This window comes from Leptonotus elevatus, chromosome 14 (assembly GCF_054856555.1).
Source record: "Leptonotus elevatus isolate MCC_2025b chromosome 14, RoL_Lele_1.0, whole genome shotgun sequence".
NCBI classification, from domain to species: domain Eukaryota; kingdom Metazoa; phylum Chordata; class Actinopteri; order Syngnathiformes; family Syngnathidae; genus Leptonotus; species Leptonotus elevatus.
In genome coordinates, this window is record NC_141252.1 from 8,579,389 (window position 1) to 8,599,938 (window position 20,550).

Here is a 20,550-nt window from a genome sequence, read left to right on the forward strand (position 1 = left end):
GTGCGGGAGGTGAAGTCACCCGAGCAGAGGCGGCCTCTGTCCGTGTGAATCGGAAAAGACGATTGGGGGCTTATTAGAGGCCCCGGAGAAGTGTAACTTGTTGGCAGGGAGCGGCCCGAGACTGAGCGACATCTCCAGCCGGGAACAGTCAGAGGCATTGTCTTACCTAATTATGGCCGACCAACTTCTTTTTGTGTCCTGTTCGGCATGCCTGTCTGATTCTTTTTGCCTGACCGCTCGCTCCGACAACACTGAAGTGTGCTAATTAGAAGAGAAATGGTCCTAGTAATTATGTCAACTCTGATTATAGGTGACGACAATGAGAAATATTATTTTTACGCAATGTTTTGCTTTCCAAAGCTCATTAAAGTGAAAAGCGCTGTGAGACAAATTTTGCCCTAATTTTACATTCACTTTCAAACTCGCGTTTTGTGGACTTTGAATCACTTGAAAGTTCCTTTCTAATTAAAAATAAATACATATATACAGTATACCAAAAACAAGCAGCAACATTTAATGCATCATCGAAAAGGAAATGAGTATAAATAAAAAGGATTGACCATAGGCAAGTCTTGTAAATAAGTGCAAAGTAAATAAAAATAGAATATAACGATAAATGGTTCTCGGACCACAGCCAGAAAAACGTTTTCATCTGTTCTTACTACTGGTTCTCTACATTAGCAAGTTATCTTTTCTTCTTATTTAAAAAAATATTTTGGGGGCATTCGTTTTTCAGTTAGTTGAATTCATCTTACAGAAGTTTGGAAGGGGACTATTAAAAAAAAGTCATATCCCGTCACTTCTTCGGCCTCTCCAAGATGTTCAGGAACTTCCCTCTGGTCATTTCTCTGGCTGAAAAAAAAAGAAAAAGAAATTAAAAAGGTGTGAGGAAAAAAAGATCCACATCAAGATAAGTTTGCAGCGAGCAACTTCAGACAATCTGTGATCCACATTAGCCTGCAGCTCCATCCATTCTTCAGCCGCGCCATTAGTGATGCAAAGCATGAATTTAATACGCGCAGTGTCACACTGAGAAGGTAATTTACACAAACATCTGTTCATTCGCCACACAGTAAACAACATGAAAAAAAAGAGAGCGGCGCCCTGTGATCCGCTTGATTGCACAAGCACTGCAATGTGCTCGTGCATGAACATTATGTATGTATGCAAAACATCAAGATAAGAGAGCGGAATACTGAAAGGCAAAATGTCTCTATTAATTTGATCATGTAATCAAGGGGGCATGATCACGTGTGAGCAAACTGACAACAAAGAAGTCGATACAGTATAAACGCCGGTGCCATACACCATCGGGATTTTCTGAAACATACAATCGAATGATTTAAGATGGAATAATGGCTGACTGAAAAGCTGTAAGTTTCATATCGGTGAGGAAAAAGTTATGATGACTTGACATGGGTGGTTTGATTTATTGCATGACTCAATAGTTGGGTCTCCCATCCACCCATTTTTATTCGAATTTTCAAGAAATGCGAGAATAAAAGTGAATGGAAACGCCAGAAATTTGAAAACGGCCCCAAAATTCCCCAAAAAGGTTTTTACGCTTAGAAGGGATGGATTTTCACGTGCATTGAAAAAAAGGGAAATGGGAATTATGGCTATGGAAACCCCGAAACGGGTTTTGTGAATAATCGCTGGCAAGACCTGATACACGTTGCACGTTTTAACCGGATATTAAGTCCCAAATCAATGGCGGACAATAAAGTAAGGTATGTCTGAGGAATAGACGAAACATTAATATTTTGGGAATTAATTAAAGAAGCTAATATTAATGCTATTTTAGATGGAAAACAGCAAAGAAACGCTTTGGTTTATCAAGAATTACAAAAGCAAAATCAGACGACGTCATCACACGGAGCAGTCGCTTCCTGGTCTTCTTCTTCTTCTCTTAAATTACTGGTGGATCACATCCCTTAATGGTGTGTACCGCCACCTACAGCGGCGGAGTCCTCTCTCAATAATCGCAAATGAAGAACACATGGAAACTGGCATAAGTCGCATGTCCGTTTTGCGCGTTTTCAGTAAATCTGCTTAAATTTTTTCCCAAAACAATTGGATGGAAACCTGACTAATGTTTCTCGTGATTTTTGACTAACATTTGTTTTTGTGACTTTTGGCTTATCCCAACATACAGTTTTTATAAAACCAGTCTTTAACATTCTTTTATATAAAATTTTATTGAAATACGTAATAAAAAGAATGCGTAAAAAGAAGAACGCCTGATTGGTCCGACAAAAAAAAAAAAAAAAAAAAGGTTGGTCGCGAACGTATCAGCGGGAGCAGTACAAGATGTATTCTTGTAGTATTTGTTAACAAATACTGTGAGAACCCAGCTTGCTGGCAAGGTTACCAATGACCTCAATGTGTTGAGGTCGTACTTAAAAAGTGCATGTTTTCAGAAGCGCATTAGACAGGTAGCACTCAAATCAATACCAGAATTGTCACCATTTGTAAGTTGTCTTTTGAGCGTGCCCAATCGTTACAAAGACATTTGTGCACCTATGGAAACTTCAGTTCACAAATCCTGCAGACGCACCACCCAGGCACCGTAATCACTCTTTGTTGAAGATGAGAAGAAGCTCTTGGCTCCGCTGGTGCTTTTATGAGCTGCTGAGCTGGAATTACCTCCGTGACTTCATTTTGCACATCACACAATATAAATGTACGGGGCATCAGTGAGTACTGATTCCAAAACGGCATTAAGCGGAATGTCATCCACCTTCATAATGCCTGCAAGACAACTGTCTTCTGCTGAAAAAAAAAAAAAAAGAGACCCCTCCTCCTCCTCCTGCTGTGCATGGCGGCTAATGAAAAAGCTGGACCCATTTGGTAATTCTGAAGAGGTGCCCAGTATGGAATTATAAATGGCGCTCGCTCTTGTGGGCGCCACGTCACCTTGAGGTGTCTGCCATTAGGTTAAAGATGATGCTAATTCAAACGCCACAAATTAATTTTGCACTTTGCCATCTCTTCCCATCGGCCGAAACATCTGGGGCACAGCTGGACATGCATAGGACACGTCTGATTGAAACAGTCATCAAAAATGGTTGAACGCAATTACACTGGGATGACCCCAAACCTGCATTTTCTTATGAGAAGTAGTTATGCAGCAGTTAATTTTTACATTTCATTTACGGGGTCGCAATCTCTCTCGCCTCTCGTCTTTTCTTGATGAGCCCGAGCTGAAGGTGCCACGCCTCTCGAGGCCCCCCCAACACCGCCAAGAGTCTCATTAATTACAATTCATTGCATAAATCAACACTTTGTCTTCATGTGCAGCCTGTCGAGAAACTCCGACTGGCTATTGAGTAATTTTTGTCATAAGCAATAACTTTTATGTTGAGTGTAAACCAAGGTGCTAATATCGGGAAATTAGTTGTGGTGGCTTGTGTAATTGTGAAGGAGAAGCTGTCTGACTTTTTTGTGCATAAAAACTACTTTACTTTTTATTTATTTAGTTTTACGAATTCAGTTCAGTTCGATTTAGGCTCATAGATTAGTTTTAATAGCACACATGGCAGCAAAATGAGTTGAATTAAGAATAAGACAGCTTTCATTCGATCCTTTCTAGATTTATTTTTTTTAAGCATACAATGGCTCAAAAACAAATGATGCAAAAAAGATCAAAGACGGAGCTGACAGGCCCGCGAGACGGACAAACTCCAATCATAATCGCTTGCCTCTAAAACGAAAGCATTCAACACGGACACACACACACACGCTTTGTCATACAACAGGCGAGATCAATACTGATTAGGGGAACTTAGAGATTTGTTTAGTTGATTAGAAAGGTCAATTACTAATTTTGCACTAAGTTAATCAGCATCTTGTTACTACTGCCATCCATACTAAATGACACCTTATGGATTGCCAGGGCTTGTTTCTTGCCCTGCTGATTTGGCGCCATCTCATCATCATTTACCTGGTACGCGCTTCCATCGGGGAACGGTACCCTGTATGCAATTACCGACATTCCACCATTTATTGCCTTGAAACAATTTGTTATTATTTCCTGCTACAAATATAGAGGGAACCTCCAAAGTCGAACAATCCTTTCGGGGACAGTTAGAATAATTGAGAATATGTCAAATCTCTTTCAGGCAAACCTTCACTAATTTTATGCAATAATAATATTCTTAACTGTAACAAGTGTAAAAGGAAATTAACTGTGTATTGCTATGTATTCAACATTAACTATGATGATACTTTTTTTTTATTTTTTTTATGAACTTATTATTGCTTTAGCGATGTACTGAACAGCCAAGCCATCCGTACCCATTTTCAATGTTGCAGTAAGTTCGCTTTTATTCTTGACCATGACAGTTGCCCCTTTGCGGTGGGGAAAAACAAACAAACAAAAACTGTTTATAGTTTTTTTCTTTCTTCCCCTCCCTACTTTTGACTTCGGAGGTTCCACTCAGTCGCAAAGAAAGCTTGGAAGGGTTATCGCCAAAGTGGGGGCTAACTATTTGTACCTGTGAATACATTGTCGTTAAGAAGATTAAACTCTACGTGCAAACAGATGAATGTGTTCTGCCGGCTTTTAAAATGGTGGCTTTTTTTCGAAATGAAAAATACCTGGATGGGGTTATACGCAAAAAAGAAATTCTGTCACAACTCAAATGTATTCTCTGCATTGTGTGCCATTAAATCATTTTCATTTGGAGTCAATCACAAGTGGTTGGAATGTAAATGAAAAGGAAACGCTGCAGCGGAACATCTTACTTGTGCGCATTTATGGTGATTGATCTGGGTGTCATTGTCACAGCCCCCCCCCCCCTGAACGCAATTCCCCTGTGTATGAAATGAGAGTAATCATCACTCCACCACCCCACACCCATCGCGCACCTCTGTGGGCGGCACACTCCCAGTGAGCTGGCAGGACCCCTGTTAGCCCCAAAGACAGATGACCACCTGGGTTAACAGGAGTCCTGGACCCCGGCCCCGTCTGCCCCGGATTCACTTTCATTAAGAGCTAAGAGGACTTATCTGACCCTCGCTGCCCGTCTCCAAGTGCTGCTCAGCTATTACGGCCTGTAAGCTTTATTTAATGGGTTTAACATCCACTTTCGGCGCCCTCCTCCCTGGGGGGTGGGGTGGGGTCGGGTGCGGCACAGAGGAGATGAAACACTCACACACATTCAAGCGCCCCCCCATCCAGCCACGCATACACCTGACGCTCATGTTTGTGTTCAAAATTCAATTACCCACTTATTGATACTTCACAGGGATATTTAAGATGCAGACACGAGCTGTGATTTCCCAAGGGAGTCACTGCTTCCTCTTTATGTCCCAGTCGGGGCGGGGAGGGGGGAGGCGACTCCTCGGCGCATTTTCGCCTCATTGACGCACACATACACACACCAAAACAAACACCTGCACCTCCCAGCCCCGGCCCCTTACTATGCCTGTTCAAGAGGTGTCCTTATTAATAGGCAATCAGTCAAGAATCATTCATTAAAAAGCCTAAAAGGTTTTACACCCGGACTATGATTAGCTGGGAAGGAAAATTCAATGAATTCCTAATGCCTTTATGGAAATGAGGTGTCATTTCCGATCTGCTCAGGGAGGAAGCAGGCAGGCAGAGACGAGGAGCCGTGTGTGTGTGTTCATAAAGCTCTGCCGCTTCTCCTTTCACACAGCGCCAACACTGATGCTGTCTGCGATATGAACAGGCTGCTGCAGACACAGCCGCAACCTGCTGCACACATTCGGGTCATTTGGTTTCCAAACGTTTGCCAAATTATGATCCAACGGGCCGCTCGATTTGAAATCAAACAGCAGTCCAGGTGATTTTAAAGGCTAAAGCTACATAACGGAGAGGCCAGATTCTGTAGTAAACCACACGGCCATTTATAGCATAGAGCCGGTGAAGAAATTGGCTAGAGGTGAAAAGATGAGCCGAGCGTATTAGGAGCGGTAAAGAGGAAGAGGAAGAGGGCGAAGAAAGGTATCCTCATTCAGCGGCTGTCAGCAAAGGCACTTCATAACCGCCCGTCCTTTGGTCAGCCCGCCCTGATGGATTGATGGCGGCACATTAGTGCCAGTTGAGCCGAGTGAATGCAATCATATTCAACGGCGGTGCTCTTCTAATAGGCCGGAGATTGATCCTGGGGGTGCGGAGGAGGAGGAGGAGGCGCCGAAAGCAGGGCTATTAGGAACTGTCAGGGCAGGGTGACCTTCAGGCTCACCTTCACATAAGCAGAAGCAACAGGGGCTGGTGTGGGACTACATAGGACGGCATCAAGGAGGTGTGTGTGTGTGGGGGGGGGGGGGGGGGCAAGAGGTGGTCCTGTTGGCTGCTCGGATTCTACTTTAATCTATTAACAATTCAGAGTTGGTCTGATATCTACTTTCTACAACAATTGATTTCTTTATGTGGCCTTGGCGATGTTCAACATGCTGTCATGCACATTCCTAATAAAAAAATATGTTAGGCCAGAAATGTTGCTCCCATTGACTCGTGTATTTGAATGAGAAAAAGTGGCAAACTTCACCACCTCCCATTTAAACTCGAAAGCAAACAACAGCTTTACGGCTGTCATGTCTGCTCTGCAGGCAGTGTGTTTTGTGGTAACACATTCTACCATGACATAATGTGGTAATGATGTCATATACACAAGATATTGGAATTGGTAGTGCTGTTATTATTGTCATATATATATATATATATATATATATATATATATATATATATATATATATATATATTTTTTTTTTTGTTATACATTTTCGTGTTTAATTACAAAATGAAAACACTCACAACAACTTCAACCCAGACTAACTACAGTGCTCCCTCGCTACTTTGCGGTTTGGTTATTGGCCATTCACTCTATCGTGGATTTTAGTTTGTGACATTTGTTAACCAGTTTCTGGTTAACGCAAGCCATTTTAAAATTCAAAAGAAAAACTTGAACGTAGTTATTAAGTCGATGTTTCACCATTCTCCTCCTCATGTGCTGCCAGGGTGCGAAGCGCGCATTCGCTCACATTAATTTAATAACGCAGCCTATAATGAGCAGCTCAGTATTTATATTACATTTTGTATTTTAAAAGATACATTTGGTACAAGTGTTACAAGTGTTTGCAAGGGTGGGGCCCGCGTGTGTGTAGGGGTTTGAAATAGTTTAATAAAGGCCTTAAGTCAACCAGTATTCTTAAGGGATGATACTGAAGGCGCTTGAGACTTGAAACAAATAAAAGGTAATTCCAGTTAATAAGCAAAGCCAGGCCTAGATACTTTTAATTAAAACCATGTTTTCCAGTTTAAGCGATGCCTCGAGCAAACGAACACCATAAACTACCAACATCGCCACCTCGGCAAAATCAGAAAAACAGGCCCTTCTGAGCCTCCCAAAGGAACACTCAGCTTTCAATTACCTCCAATAACAGCACTTATCAGAGGACTGGGCTTTCCCTGGAGACGCAGGGCCTGTTGCCCACACTCAGCGGCCCGCGACAGAGGCATTCATCACGGGGAGGAGTAACAGCTGGGCCCGAGGAGGAGGCACGCGTCAAGCCCCAATGGGAATAGACTAGGCCAGCGTCACACGCAGCCATTGTTGGAGCCACTGGTAGAAGTGGACGGGTGGCCGGGTGGGGGCGCTTAGGATGTGCTACATCCTCCCAGTGCATGCATGCTGATGAATTAACATGAGAGTATGATGGGGGTACAGGGACGAAAATCAACACGGGCTCAGTTGCTATATCATGAGCTCAAGGGAATGGTTTTTATGCGTTTTATGTAAGACTGGCTCAGGTTGTTTTTCGAACTCTCATGCAGCCGGGTGAGTTTTCACTACTTGATTGTGCCTGCCCCCGACCATTAAGCGGCCTCCTTTTTTAATCGCCCACATGCCAATGGGGGAAGGAGGGCCAGTAAACGCCGTCCCCTCACCCTCGCTCTCGACTGAGTCTCGTTTACGGGGTCCTAAGCAAGACGGCAAACGTGATGAAAAAGTAGCTGCGATTTACAAGCCTGCGCTGACAGCCAGGGAAAGGAGAAAATTAAACCAGAGAGCCTTAAACAGGCCTCCCATTACAGGGCAGCTCCGACACCAATAATAACCATCATTGCGTCCCGTCAAGCACGGCGACATGACAGGATTGCAAATCTTGCAGTCCGCCACCTATGACAGCAAACATCTTTCTGCCAACGAGAATACGGGCGACTCCACGTTAGCAATAGTAAAGAAAAGCTGCACAATCCAAAAACATCCTTATCTTTGTATTCACTTTGTTAGCTGAAACCAGTCATTGAATAATTTGACTACAATAATCGCTTAATGCAAAAGTGATAATTTTTCCACACTGACTGCACTCACGTCCCACTGCTTGTCAAAAGTTTGGGATAATTTTACACTTAAAAAGGACGATTAAGTACAATGTGTCTACTTGTACTATTACTCCAGTTCTAAAGGCTCCCAGTGAGTTGTTGAATAAACTTTTAAGAACTGCTCCTGGTCTTTAGAGCAGAGAAAGGTTTAGGTCCTGAATACATCAAACAAATGCTAATGGTATATAAACCCAGGAAGGCTCTGAAGTCTACAGACTCGGGTCAATTAGAGGAGCCAAGAGTTCAAAGCAAATATGGCGAAGCAGCATTTAGCAGTTATGCTACACACAAATGGAATAAGGTGCCAACAGAAGTGGAGTCAGCCCCAAGTGTGAATATTTTTAAGTCCATATTCCCACCATGCCTACAATTGAGGACATTCAAAGTAGTTTTAAAATACAATTTTATTTTAGTAACTTTCCCCCCTTGTAATTTGTTTTTTTACATGCTTTCAAACATGGTATTTTTAATCATATAAAGTACATTGTGTTGAAATGAACTATATGCATAAAGCTGCCTTACCTTACCTTAATGCAAAGCAGAACAAATGTACCACAACAGCACATCTATGATTGCCAACACAGGGTATTATCAATGTTAGCTAATTTTGTATACTGCAGTCTGAGTATGAATCGGAATGTCCTGACAGGTGGTCATACAGACACCCCCCTTGATGCACTTTCAATCACTTAAGTGAACAAACGGTAAGAAAATAAAGACATTAGGAGTAAATTCATACACAAGCTGCTATGACCAAAGCCGGCGCGTGCAAACACTGTAACCCCCCCCCCCCCAAAAAGCACAATGTAAAAAAAAAAAGAGGGCTGTAAAAAATCCGCAAAACAGCAAAGGCGCGAAAGATGGACCCGCGAGAAACGAGGGAACACTGAACACGTGCAGGTGCAAGCGTGTCCGCAACGACAACATGAGTAACTGGGGTCTGTTCTAAAACATTGCTAAACAGTTACGGGACACTGTGACTTGCTAAGAAGAATTAAAATAAATTAACGTTGACATTCTTTCTTTTTTAAACTTAGCATGGTACACGTTTCTTAATGTACCAAATATTCTATATTTTGTTTAAAAATGAAATACAATGTGTTGAATGAAAAAAAAAAGTTTTTATTTACCCAAATATTTTTTTAAAGGACATTTTAGATCTGTAATTTTAATACAGTGATACAGTGACAATATTTTTTGCTCACGGTTATCATACCGTCCAAATCTAATATCAGCCCATGCCTAGTCACCACGTGGGAAAAGTTTTCAAATGATTCATCTTGGTTTCCTTTTTTCTATATCACAAAACAAACAAACAAAACAAAACAGATATTTAAATAGATACATGTAAACTTTTTACATCCACTGTATACAAATATATCTAATATATAATCAAGTCAAAAACCACCCTCATGAAAGAGGCGGTGTTTGTCACCATCTCAGTTTGTTCATTATTTCACTGGAAAAATAAACAGCCATTTTCTCTTTGCAAAATTTAAGCACTTAGATATAGCTCTCTAATCCACACTCCAGCGGGATTATGACAATGGAGGTAGTAAAAGGGGAAAGGATTAAAAACTCGATTTTGCATGCATCACATGCATCAGGCACTTTTATTATCAGCACTCATAGTCGTGCCTGTGTTACTAACCTTTTCCGCTGTAACAAGATTGACCTAAATCTTATATTTTGACGGTCAACTTGTTTGACCAAGCTCATTGCAAATACACATTTTAACCTAGGATCAAGCTGTACTAACGGTTTGCAATTTTAAGGCAACAGCCGCCATCTAGTGGCCAAATACTTCAATGTATTAAATCAAGTAAAAACAAAAAAAAGATTAAATCCTACATTTTAAAATATATTTGCAATTAGCTCAAGTTGCTAGTGGTACTTACATTCTTCTAAACCAAGTTGATAACCGAGGTTCTGAAGGCCTTTGACCTTCTCCATGAGATTGGCTGTTGTCAAACTACCCAATTCTGCAGAAAAAAACCCCCACACACACATTTAATCCTTGCATAGTGTTCATTTTCCATGCACACAATATTTTCCAGGTAAATTCTGAGTTGGGTCAAGCCAAGAAGTCATAATAAATATCCTCTTTCAATGTATTGTATTCTACTATTTAATGCATTACCTTTCAACATCTCAATGTCCTCGCTCTCAAGCTCAACCATCCACTTGGGTGGTGAATTTGTGATGGGCTGTAGAGTTAAACAAATATTTGATTAGAAGAACCTGTCAAAAGATCTGAGGTGGAAAAGCAGGATTAGAACTTACATTTTTACAAGATGCAGCAAATTCAACAACTCCAGGCACTGCAAAAAAAGGAGACTTGGAATGAAACAAGCAACAACAACAAAATCCAAGACAATGCAAAATAACCGAAAAGGACATTAGGCCTTACGCTGCTCAGGCCAAAGGTCAGGCGACGCTCTGTCCAGTTTCTCATAACTGAGCAACGAGGTTTCAAAATCTTCACCTATCGAAACAAGAAAATGGCATGCGATTTGAATGGATTTATTATTGAGGCATCAATTACAGTACTATACACTAAATAACAGCAGTAAAAAGAAACAGCTGACATTTCTCCTTGTATAAGTTGTCTTACCATGGACTAGTGAACATCAAGGCTTAGCCATTTCTAGCTTCATGCAAGTTAACAATTCACAACACTTGTAGTATACAACTTTTTTTTATTTTATGCATTCACATTCGCGTGATGTAATTTCTAATGCGTTAACAATTTTGGAACTCTACCCCCCCTAAAAAAACCCTATTATTAGCCATGCGGTCTGCTAGCCTAGACAGAAGCTGAGCTGCACTGTGTTTGTTTATGGACTAACTGTATGGCAAGAGTGTGAGGCGGTTACACCTGAACAAATTAGTAATAGTAACCCCCAGCATTTGACTGTTATTCCTTATAATGAATACATAGTTGGACAATTGTGAAACACACAAATTTGGCACTAACCAGGATATTTAAAATTAAACATTTTAATTGTTGTTTCAAAGAGTGCTATTGGCGTATCATAAAAAAATTAACAAAAAAATTAATTAAATTTGGTTAATGCCTTCAGCCTTCACACAAAAACGTTACGCCAACAGAAATCAAGTTCCAAATTAATTGATAACCCGAACATTTATGTCGATATAGTTTATACACGCCGTTAAACGAGAATGTAACTCACTGATTTATCATCAGTGTGTCACAAGCAGCAGAGTCTTACGTTTTTAGCAGCTAAGCAACGAGCACATTTAGCTGTTTGCGTGTGTCAAATGTCCACTGTTGCTGCTGTACGAACATTTGACAAAACACCAAGTCCACTTGAAGCGTTCGAGTAAAGCAGGAATTTGAACAGCAGACACACACGGCGAACAAGTAGACTGTGACTCGTTATGGCGCTTAAGTGAGGTCGAAGATGCGCTAGAGGACGAAACGATAACGAAATACGCACATAGACACAGAACGTCTCGGTAAAGAATTAGAATTTACCTCCATTTGGAGACGCCATCTTCAAAATGAACACGTGACTAAAGTCAACCAATTAGCAGCTGGTGTTTTTCAAGCAAAGTTCAGGGTGCAATTCTCCTGAGCTGCCTCTAGGATTATACCAAAAGGATTGTAAGCAGAGGTGGCTGTGAAAAAAGACCCTGAAATGTATTTACGTACAAAAGTAAACATTTATTTACACTTTTGCCTACAAAACGAACGCATTTTTGCACACATCAATCTGTCATCACCCCTGGAGGTGGGGGGAAAAGTAACAAGGCTATCTTGACAAATGAGAAGTACAGATCTGTTTCTAAATGTACAGAAGGGGGGAATCTACTTAATTACAGTAATTACGTATTAGTCCCTCATTACTTCCCATCACAGACTGGATGTTTATAAATATAATTTAAGTCAAAAATACAATTAAAAAAAACTTCCATATACTTACTATTCCAATAAGTGTTTTTTTCTTTATGTATTTGTGCTTCAATAATTACAAATTCATATTTTTTGTCATTTAGAAGAACCTTTCCCCAGCTATTTCCCGTAAATCTCACCTATTTGGGATTGTGCGCTTTTTGAAACGTCCTACGACGTCACCAAGGCCCTGTCTAAATTGGGAAGTCGTGTTATGAAGTATTCTGAGAAAAAAAAGATTTTGTGTTGTGGAGGAGCTCAATTTAGCTTGGGTTGTGTTGTGAGGAAAGTTCCACATGGAGGCCAACAGTCACTTCTGCTTTTTGAAATAAACTCATCTGTAATCATAATTCTAAACATTGTGGTGGAGCATCAATTAGTACTCACGTTTTCATTATTTGTGGCAGGACTCATGTGGGATTACTTTACAGTACCGAACTCTAAATCGTCTATAGTTGTACTTGTAAATGTCAGTGTGAACGGTTGTTGGTCTATATGTGCAGTGTGATTGGCTACTGAGAAATGGGTTTAGCTCATGATAGTTGAAGTACTAGAATGCACAGGCTAAAAGAATATCATAATTTATTAACATGGACTGTAATCTATGCATACAAATCACCATAAAGCTATATCACTAAAACTCCAGATCAATATAAGAATAAAAATAAATGGTCTGGAACTGACTACACTACTACCAAAGAAATTATTGTCTTACTTTGAGAATTTTCGAGGCACTTAAGATCATTCTTACCACATCCAATAGAATTATGACGCAATGTGCGATAGCTTGCCGCCGATTACGTGTAGCCTCAAGTCCTCAAGCTGAAAACAGTAAACTCAAACAAACCCTGGCAGGATACAGTACTGTGACAAAACATTTTCATTAACACTGTAAGACTGTGAAATTAATGACGGATTAGTTCAAGTCCTTTATGCTCAAAATGGTTTGTTTGATAACTTTTATGTCATCTTCACTTGTTAGAACTCCCAGGACTCCATCCACTTCAGTCCGACCATGGAGCTGCCCGGCTCGTGTGCTAGAGGTCCCGTCATGCCATACGTGAGTGGGTGGAACAGGTAGAAACTGGCAAAGAGGAAGACAGTCATTACTCAAGCTACATGAAAAAAATTCTACACATATTCAGAAGAGGGGAAAGTATGGCCCGTGAACCACATCTGGCCCGCACCATTGTTTAATCCGGGCTACCAATTATCAAGTTTTTCAGCTAAAGAATCACCATTTTCTTAAAATATATTAAATAAATGTATGTGTATGTAACTAAAACACTAAGATGCAATAGTTACAGTTACAATTTTAGAACACAAAAAACAAAAACAAAAAAATTGAACAAAATTACATTTACAACGGTTCACCCATGGTTGCAAGGTTAATTCCAACTGTGCTATCTTTCTGTTTGCAGATATTGGCAGTACTGACTTATTGGGAGCTGCATAAACCTCACTGCACTGCCTCAATTATGATTGCACAAAAACGTTGTGTAGTAGATGAGTCCAATCGTAATCAGATCTTCTTGCTAAAGTTAATCCGTGGAATTTTGCTCGTCTGGAATGTAAGATGTAGAGTAAAAACTTGACATGCTAGAAAAAAAAAACTGACTGCAATTTTGGAATCAGCATGACTGTTTTTGTTTTAATCAGTATAAAACTATCCGGAATTTAGACAAAAAAAAGTTCCCCATTGTTGTTATTATTATTATTATTATTATTGTTATTGTCATTATTATTATCATCAAATGTCCTATAATAGTTTTTATATTAATGTAGCAGTTTTTCCTCAAAATTGTTTAATTGAAATGTATTAATTTATTTAGTATTCATTTATTTCAATTACATTTCTTCATTAAGAAAAATAAATAAAATAATTAAACATTTTTTTATTATTTTTTAACTAATGCCAATTATTTTATTGGTAAAATAAACTCTTTTACACTTGACACTTCTACATGTTTCACATGTAGTTCTTAATTTTTATCCAGTTTGTAGAATGTAGTAATGAAAATCTCAATAAATTGATGTCTTGCAAATTAAATAAAAAACAAAAATAATTTCACACACAAAAAATATTTAAAAAAATAAAAGGAAAAAAAATAATTTTATAAAATTATTTATAGAATTTTAAATCGCAACATTGAAAAATCTTAATCAATAATTTTATTATTTGAATAAACTATTTTTATATGCACATTTGAAGTCCTATTTTTTGTTTTTTTGTTCCCCCATCTCATCAAAGAATGACCTAACCTATTCGTCCATTAAAAAACAACAACAAATAAGTGCAGCAAGAAAATAACCCATTATTTGGCCTCACCTGAAAAGAACAATTACCAGAAATAACACCTTCCCAACTCTCTGCAGCCAGTCGCAATACGGTGGACGGAGCAGAAGGTCGGCCATGTTCAACAGGAAATCCAACGTAATTCCTGCCATCAGCAAACATTGCTGCATGTTTGTATCCTCTCAAGCACAATGAGTGGGCACGCTGTAATGCGACATGCTACCTGTCAGCATGCTGCTAAAGAGCATTGCAGGGAAGTAGTGATGGTAGTACAGAACCCGGCCCATAGTGTAGAAAGGCACGTAGTGCAGGAGCCAGCTGAGGAAAAGGAGGCCTCCTCCCCTCATGAGCACAAAACAATGACCTGGAAACCAGAAAATGAGCTTTTTTTTTTTTTAAATCTGACATCAGTATATGCACAAGCTACAGTATGACTTGTGTTACTCAGGTTTTAATCCAAATTTAAAATGGCATAGAGTTAATCTCAGTACATTTGAATAGCGTGGAAAACATGGAGTATGGTCATGTGACGTTTGCAAGATGAGAAAATTGGACTGGTCTATTCCCAAGTACTCCCAAATCAATCCTACCTCTTCTCTTTTGCCCCACTGAGATGCCTCTTTGAAAGGCAACTGAAGCGACTGCCACCAAAATCAGATATAATCCCAAACTCGCCAGATTTAGCCACCAGACCACCTACAAATACATTTTACCACAAGCATGTGAATGTGTGCTGATGAGGCATAACCCGCAAAGGATGAAACGAGTCAAGCTGAATTACTTACCGGGTTGCCAAGTAAGTACACACGATATTCTGTTTCATTCACTCCTGAGAATCTCAGTCCCTTCGCCAAAGAGACAAGCACCGCTTACTTGAAATTGTTGATGCAAATCACACTTACGCACTTCACCAAGGCTCACCTGGTAGTTGATGGGCCAGTGCCAAGGTTTGGAGTTCATCTCGTTATCTTTAGGCTTCAAACCGCTATTACCCTAAAAAAAAAAAAAAAGTTTCATTACATTTGCAGAGAACCTCATGATACTTTCTTTTTTCACTTACTCTTATCATCACAATGTGAGACTCCATTAGGATCTCTAAAAAATGAGGCTTCAGCACTGACAGACTGATGTTGGGCACTGTCAAGAACAAAAAAGCAGCAAAGAAAAAAAGAAAAAAAGTAAATGCCTGATTCGAAAAAGAAACAGAAACGTGGCTCATACATTTGGCATTGACGTGATCTTCGATGTTCCACTGAGAGCTGGGAGTCTCCTTCAAGTAAGGACTACAGGTGACCTCCACTTGTTCCCAGCCCCTGAACACAAATGTGGTCAGCTCTGAATTCTCGACGGTCCGAGCGGATGACCTTACCACTTGGGGAGGGTTTTCCCGGAGGAGAAGAGCACACAACCGATGGCTTTGTGCAGAAAGCGAACTTTGCTGCGGAGCACCTTCACCGGGTCACCTTTGCGCCCACCGCACACCTCCACTATCCACAGGTCGTTGCTGTCGCCGGTATGATTCTAATGACAGACGGGTCCAAATTGCAATGAGTTATTTCAGACTTACAAGGATGGAATTGTTGTGTTGGAGCATAGTAACGCCGGAGAATATGTATTTTTTGGAATGCCACCACAGATGGATACTATGAGTAAAAAATGAGCTGTGGGATGGGGACAGAGCTATGATGGCGTATTGGGGCAAAACATATTATATTATTTTAGTAATAGTCAGAGAAAAAAACAACACATTTACGAGAAATAACTCGTATATTTGTGACATAATGAAGTAGCAAATCTGCGAGAAAAAACTCACAAATTTACGAGAAAAAACTTGAATATTTGCGTCACTATAAAGTGGCAAATTTGAGAGAAAAAACTCACAAATTTATAAGAAATAAACACAGATTTGTGAGAAAAACAATCAGAAACTTGCAAGAAATACAAGTGGCCTACTCGGAAGTCACAATTTTCAAGTGTGCAAAATGCCTACTTTTCGGCGTAGGGCCGTTGTGTCATCATCTCACAAATTTGCCACTTTATAATGTTGAAAATATTCAAGTTTATTTCTTGTAAATTTGTGAGTTTTTTCTCTCACAAATTTATAATGTCGCAAATATTCATGTTTATTTCTCGTAAATGTGATTTTTTTCCCTCGGGGATTTATAATGTTGCAAATATTCACGTTTTTTCTCGTAAATTTGTGAGTTTTTTCTTACAAATTTATAATGTCGCAAATAGTCGAGTTTATTTCTCATAAATTGAGTTTTTTCTTGCGGATTTTAATAATGTCTCAAATATTTGAGTTTATTTCTCGTAAATTTGTGATTTTTTTCTCTCGCAAATTTGCTACTTTATGACTCGCAAATAATATTATAGCAGCTTGAAAATCAACTAGCGCGACGGAACAAATTGTGATCCGATTTGATGGTTCCAGTGTAATGCGTGTGAGATTGAACATTGGTGGTACGTTGCCTACTCACAATGCCATACCCCGTAACTTGGAAGTGCTTTGCGGTCAGCGGGGCTTCGTGGAGGTGACTGTGAAGGTTTCGAGTTGTTCTGAAGGAACCGGGGATAGTGTTACTTACATGTTTACAGCAATCGATACAAAAAGCAATTTCCATTTTAAGTACTGACTCTTTGTGCTCCAATCTGATGATGTCACCATGGCGAACCAGATCAGGGGCCTCGGATTGAGCTAAAACACAATAACAAGTGACATAAATGTTATGATTGGAAAATAAAGTTACAGGTTGGGTGGTTTCCTTACAGTTTGTATCGTTGTGCCTGTGAACCAACCACAAGTTGTTGTAGTCCTTGTGCAGGTAGGCTGTAACCTACATGGGGGGGAAAAAATACAGCATTTAATAGACGCTCTGTAAAAGTATATTCACATACATTGCAGTGTCTTCCTGACCTGCTGCTGCTTAGCTCCAACTCCTTCTGGGTACAAGTGCCAGTGAGAGTGCAAGTAACCTCCAGCAATGCGAAGGTTCTTCATCGTAATGGTGGAGCCATACGCCAGGTCTGCACAAGATAAACAACACATTCCCTCACATAAACAACAAACGCTTTCTTTCCACAAAAAAACTTGATCCAAACAGCTTTTTTCATTTCCGCTTAAAAATTCACTAGGCATAAAAATGAAATTCTGCAGGTTTTTTTTTCAAATTCATGTGGTTTCTCATAATAAAAGTTGCGTCACACTTACACTCAGGCATTGACGCGTTGTGCAGGTTGTTCCCAATGAGACGAGACTGGAAGGCAGAACTGAAGAACCCGTCTCCTGGTCCGCTGATAACAAAGATATATCAAATGATGTAATGCGAAACAACAAACTGCATCCAACGCTCACACTCACCTTTTGTTCAGCACCACAAAATGGACTGCAAATATTGTAATATAGAGGAAGACGGGAAGCAGGATGAGCGCCACAACCCGAGCCAGGAAGTGCTTTGTGACGTCCACCTAAAGCCAAGAAACACAATAACGTCATACTTGTCGACACCTTCATTACTTTCGTATTTTGCATGCGGGTGTTTACCAGTGATAGGTCCAGATCCCCTAAAAGCCTCCAGAGGTCTGAAACCGTGTTCAGACCCACCAGCAGGATGACAAAAAGACCAACAAACTTCACCCCCAGAGCTCCAGCAAGATTGACACCAGTTAGTAGCATCCAAAACCACCAAGGGGCAGTAAAGGGCCTGGAAAACAGATGAGCCAACAGGATTCTCTGTTAGTAACAGACTAATATGTACATTTCATTTTTGACAGATTGAGACAACGTATTAGGGCCACACTGAAAAAAAAAAAAACCCCAACAACAAAAAACGGTACTCTTAGAATAAAATAAAAAAGACAATACTACAAGATTTCAGAATAAAGACTTGGAGCTATTAAGAAGAATTGAGCAATTTTCAGGGAATAAAACTGTAAAGTTGTTTCCTTAAAATTTTGTTTTTAGAGAATATATTCACAATACTTCAAGAAAAAAAATTTCAAAAAAAAAACCGGCGTCAAGAAAATTAAATAATAATAATAATAATATTTTTAAAAGTTGTAATTTGAATACAATAAAGTTGTAATATTACAGGTAAACTCAGGTAAATTTAAGAGAATAATGTTGAAATACAAGAAAAAAGTTGAAATATATAAATAAATAAATAAATAAAGCATAATTTTAAGAAAATAAATTCCCAATATTACGAGGCATGAGAAGTGCAATTGTACCAGAATAAAATTAACATTAAAAAAAATGTCCAAAGGTAAAACTGTTTAAAAGCAACATTTCATTCTGTCGAATAGTATGTAACATAAAATATTTTAACTTGTAATTTTTCTTTTTAGTGTAGCCCTAATACTGCTTAGTGTGCTGCCTTGGATACAATTATATTACATTCAAAACTGTTGAAGGAAAAATGTAACACAAAAGATAGGCAACCTGTCTTTTTGCTGGTTGAACTTGACCATACTGAGCACTGCTGCCATGATGAAGAACAGGAGTATGGGGTCCAACAGGATGTACTGAGAAATAGTGATGCAGCCCGTGTCTGCCAGGAAGAAGCGGACCATAAGAATTGAATGATAACTGACATAGGAAACTGAATTGACTTTTTCGTTGGGACCTTACCAAATATGAGCAGCCAGGCAGCAATAAGAGCGGCTGTGTGAGAGTGAGACAGCTCCAGAACAATGAGGTAGGCAAAGATGGGGAGAAAGGAGCCTAAGCCAGCACAGAACTGAAGGAAAACACTATGTATTATGTTTGGAAAGGCAGACTTTTTTTTTTTATGCAGCTCTTTCAGTACAGTGGTGTCTTGAGATACATATACAAGCAACTGAAAAATAAGTCTCCTATAGTAACATACCCCTCTCATCCCCCAGTAGGTGTGATGTTCGTATTTATCTCCTGGCTTTGTGAATGGAAAAGTGCCATCATAGCCGCTCATGTATCCGGCTAGTCCGATCAGCATCTGGAAGACAGCAACAACAACGAAAAACAAACAAATTGTTGTACCTGTATTTCATTCTCTGCCGTAAAATGTAGTCAATCGATCTCACCTTCCCCAGAGGAGGGTGGACATCAAAAAAGAAGGTCCTGTTGATGTAGTAGCTTCCCATCTTCCCAAAGTGTGTCTCGTCCCAGCTTAAAGACAACAGAAGAGCCACAATAAGCACCTAAAATAATAAAGAGACCTTTTTCATGTGAACTCACCACACATGTGGAGGCTCTTTGATTTTATAGAGGCGTGTGGAGAAGGACAGTCCAGCCACCAGGAGAAGAAATCCTCTGCTGGTGGGCTCAGCACTGGTGGAGCTTTTTCTTCTTTTTCTGGAGTAACTCCCATTGGTTTGCTGATTGTCATCTTCTGTCAAGTTTCCATCCTTGTTGGGGGTTTTGTCAGTAGACGGAGGAGTGGATGCCTGAAAAGTCTTTCTGTGTCTTATTACTGATGCGTCCGTTGCTATGTGGTACTGTGTGGAGCATCGTTCCCTTTCCATTAGAATGCTAGAACAAAACGTCCATAAGAAATGTCGAGCTAACAAGGCGAACGCTAGTGTTTACAATGCAATTTAATCATATCGCCTGCAGGGATACTGCAATGTAAGTATCATAATATTTCTCTATTGACGGCCACGTGTGTCAGTGCTGTCCCTGAATGCGTCACACGGTTTATAAAACTATACCATACTTATCCTAGCTTGGTCGCGTGTTTAAATCCAGTTGCTCGACAAAACTGGTCCTTCCAGACAACTACAATCACGTTAGTGCTTAATACAATTTATCATTATCTTTCTTAATTTATTAAAATCATTATTATCTCGTATTATTGTGTTGACCACGACCAAAATACAGTTTAGGCATGTTAGAATGAGCCGTCAGAAACAGTGACGCCGGGTTAAAGATGATTTGTGGGAGTTGTAGTACGCTATTACAGTTGCTCCGTTATCAGAACGCCCAAAAGAATACATATCCCATGA

The 20,550-nt window shown here is 39.8% G+C and overlaps 2 protein-coding genes across 4 annotated transcripts; both read right to left on the minus strand.

Moving 5' to 3' along the window:
* Positions 1–484: 484 nt before the first annotated feature.
* On the minus strand, positions 485–11,986 carry lin52 (lin-52 DREAM MuvB core complex component). Of its 2 annotated transcripts, none has more exons than XM_086095329.1 (6): positions 11,856–11,984; positions 10,767–10,841; positions 10,640–10,677; positions 10,497–10,563; positions 10,255–10,338; positions 485–852 (listed from the first exon to the last, which is right to left on the minus strand). In XM_086095329.1, the coding sequence occupies exons 1-6, from the start codon at positions 11,872–11,874 to the stop codon at positions 797–799; spliced, it is 339 nt and encodes a 112-aa protein (XP_085951455.1). In that variant the 5' UTR covers positions 11,875–11,984; the 3' UTR covers positions 485–796. The 2 variants fall into 2 exon arrangements, with proteins under 2 accessions (XP_085951455.1, XP_085951456.1); XM_086095330.1 differs by lacking the exon at positions 485–852 and adding an exon at positions 9,503–9,651 and having other exon boundaries at positions 11,856–11,986.
* An 851-nt stretch (positions 11,987–12,837) lies between these two features.
* On the minus strand, positions 12,838–20,450 carry pomt2 (protein-O-mannosyltransferase 2). 2 transcript variants are annotated; one of them, XM_086095328.1, is made up of 21 exons: positions 19,784–20,450; positions 19,630–19,714; positions 19,437–19,541; positions 19,199–19,307; positions 19,010–19,118; positions 18,113–18,272; positions 17,930–18,036; positions 17,780–17,862; positions 17,486–17,595; positions 17,339–17,405; positions 17,206–17,266; positions 17,049–17,127; positions 15,938–16,089; positions 15,790–15,881; positions 15,629–15,705; positions 15,490–15,561; positions 15,354–15,413; positions 15,159–15,264; positions 14,792–14,932; positions 14,602–14,713; positions 12,838–13,356 (listed from the first exon to the last, which is right to left on the minus strand). In XM_086095328.1, exons 1-21 carry the CDS (start codon positions 20,068–20,070, stop codon positions 13,251–13,253), a joined length of 2,280 nt encoding a protein of 759 aa, XP_085951454.1. In that variant the 5' UTR covers positions 20,071–20,450; the 3' UTR covers positions 12,838–13,250. The 2 variants fall into 2 exon arrangements, with proteins under 2 accessions (XP_085951454.1, XP_085951453.1); XM_086095327.1 differs by having other exon boundaries at positions 17,049–17,266.
* Positions 20,451–20,550: the final 100 nt, after the last annotated feature.

Bases quoted from the DNA above. Each gene is read 5' to 3' on its own strand.
- lin52 (XM_086095329.1), bottom strand. The intron at 10,564-10,639 runs GTAAGTTCTAAT...TTAACTCTACAG, and splicing joins TTGCTGCATCTTGTAAAAAT to CCCATCACAAATTCACCACC. The intron at 853-10,254 runs GTAAGTACCACT...TTTTTTTTTCAG, and splicing joins TCAACTTGGTTTAGAAGAAT to CCAGAGAAATGACCAGAGGG.
- pomt2 (XM_086095327.1), bottom strand. From the start codon at position 20,070: ATGGAAAGGGAACGATGCTCCACACAGTACCACATAGCAACGGACGCA. The intron at 18,273-19,009 runs GTTGCCTATCTT...TCTGTTTTCCAG, and splicing joins TTCAACCAGCAAAAAGACAG to GCCCTTTACTGCCCCTTGGT. The intron at 17,596-17,779 runs GTAAGTGTGACG...TATCTTGTGCAG, and splicing joins CAACGCGTCAATGCCTGAGT to ACCTGGCGTATGGCTCCACC.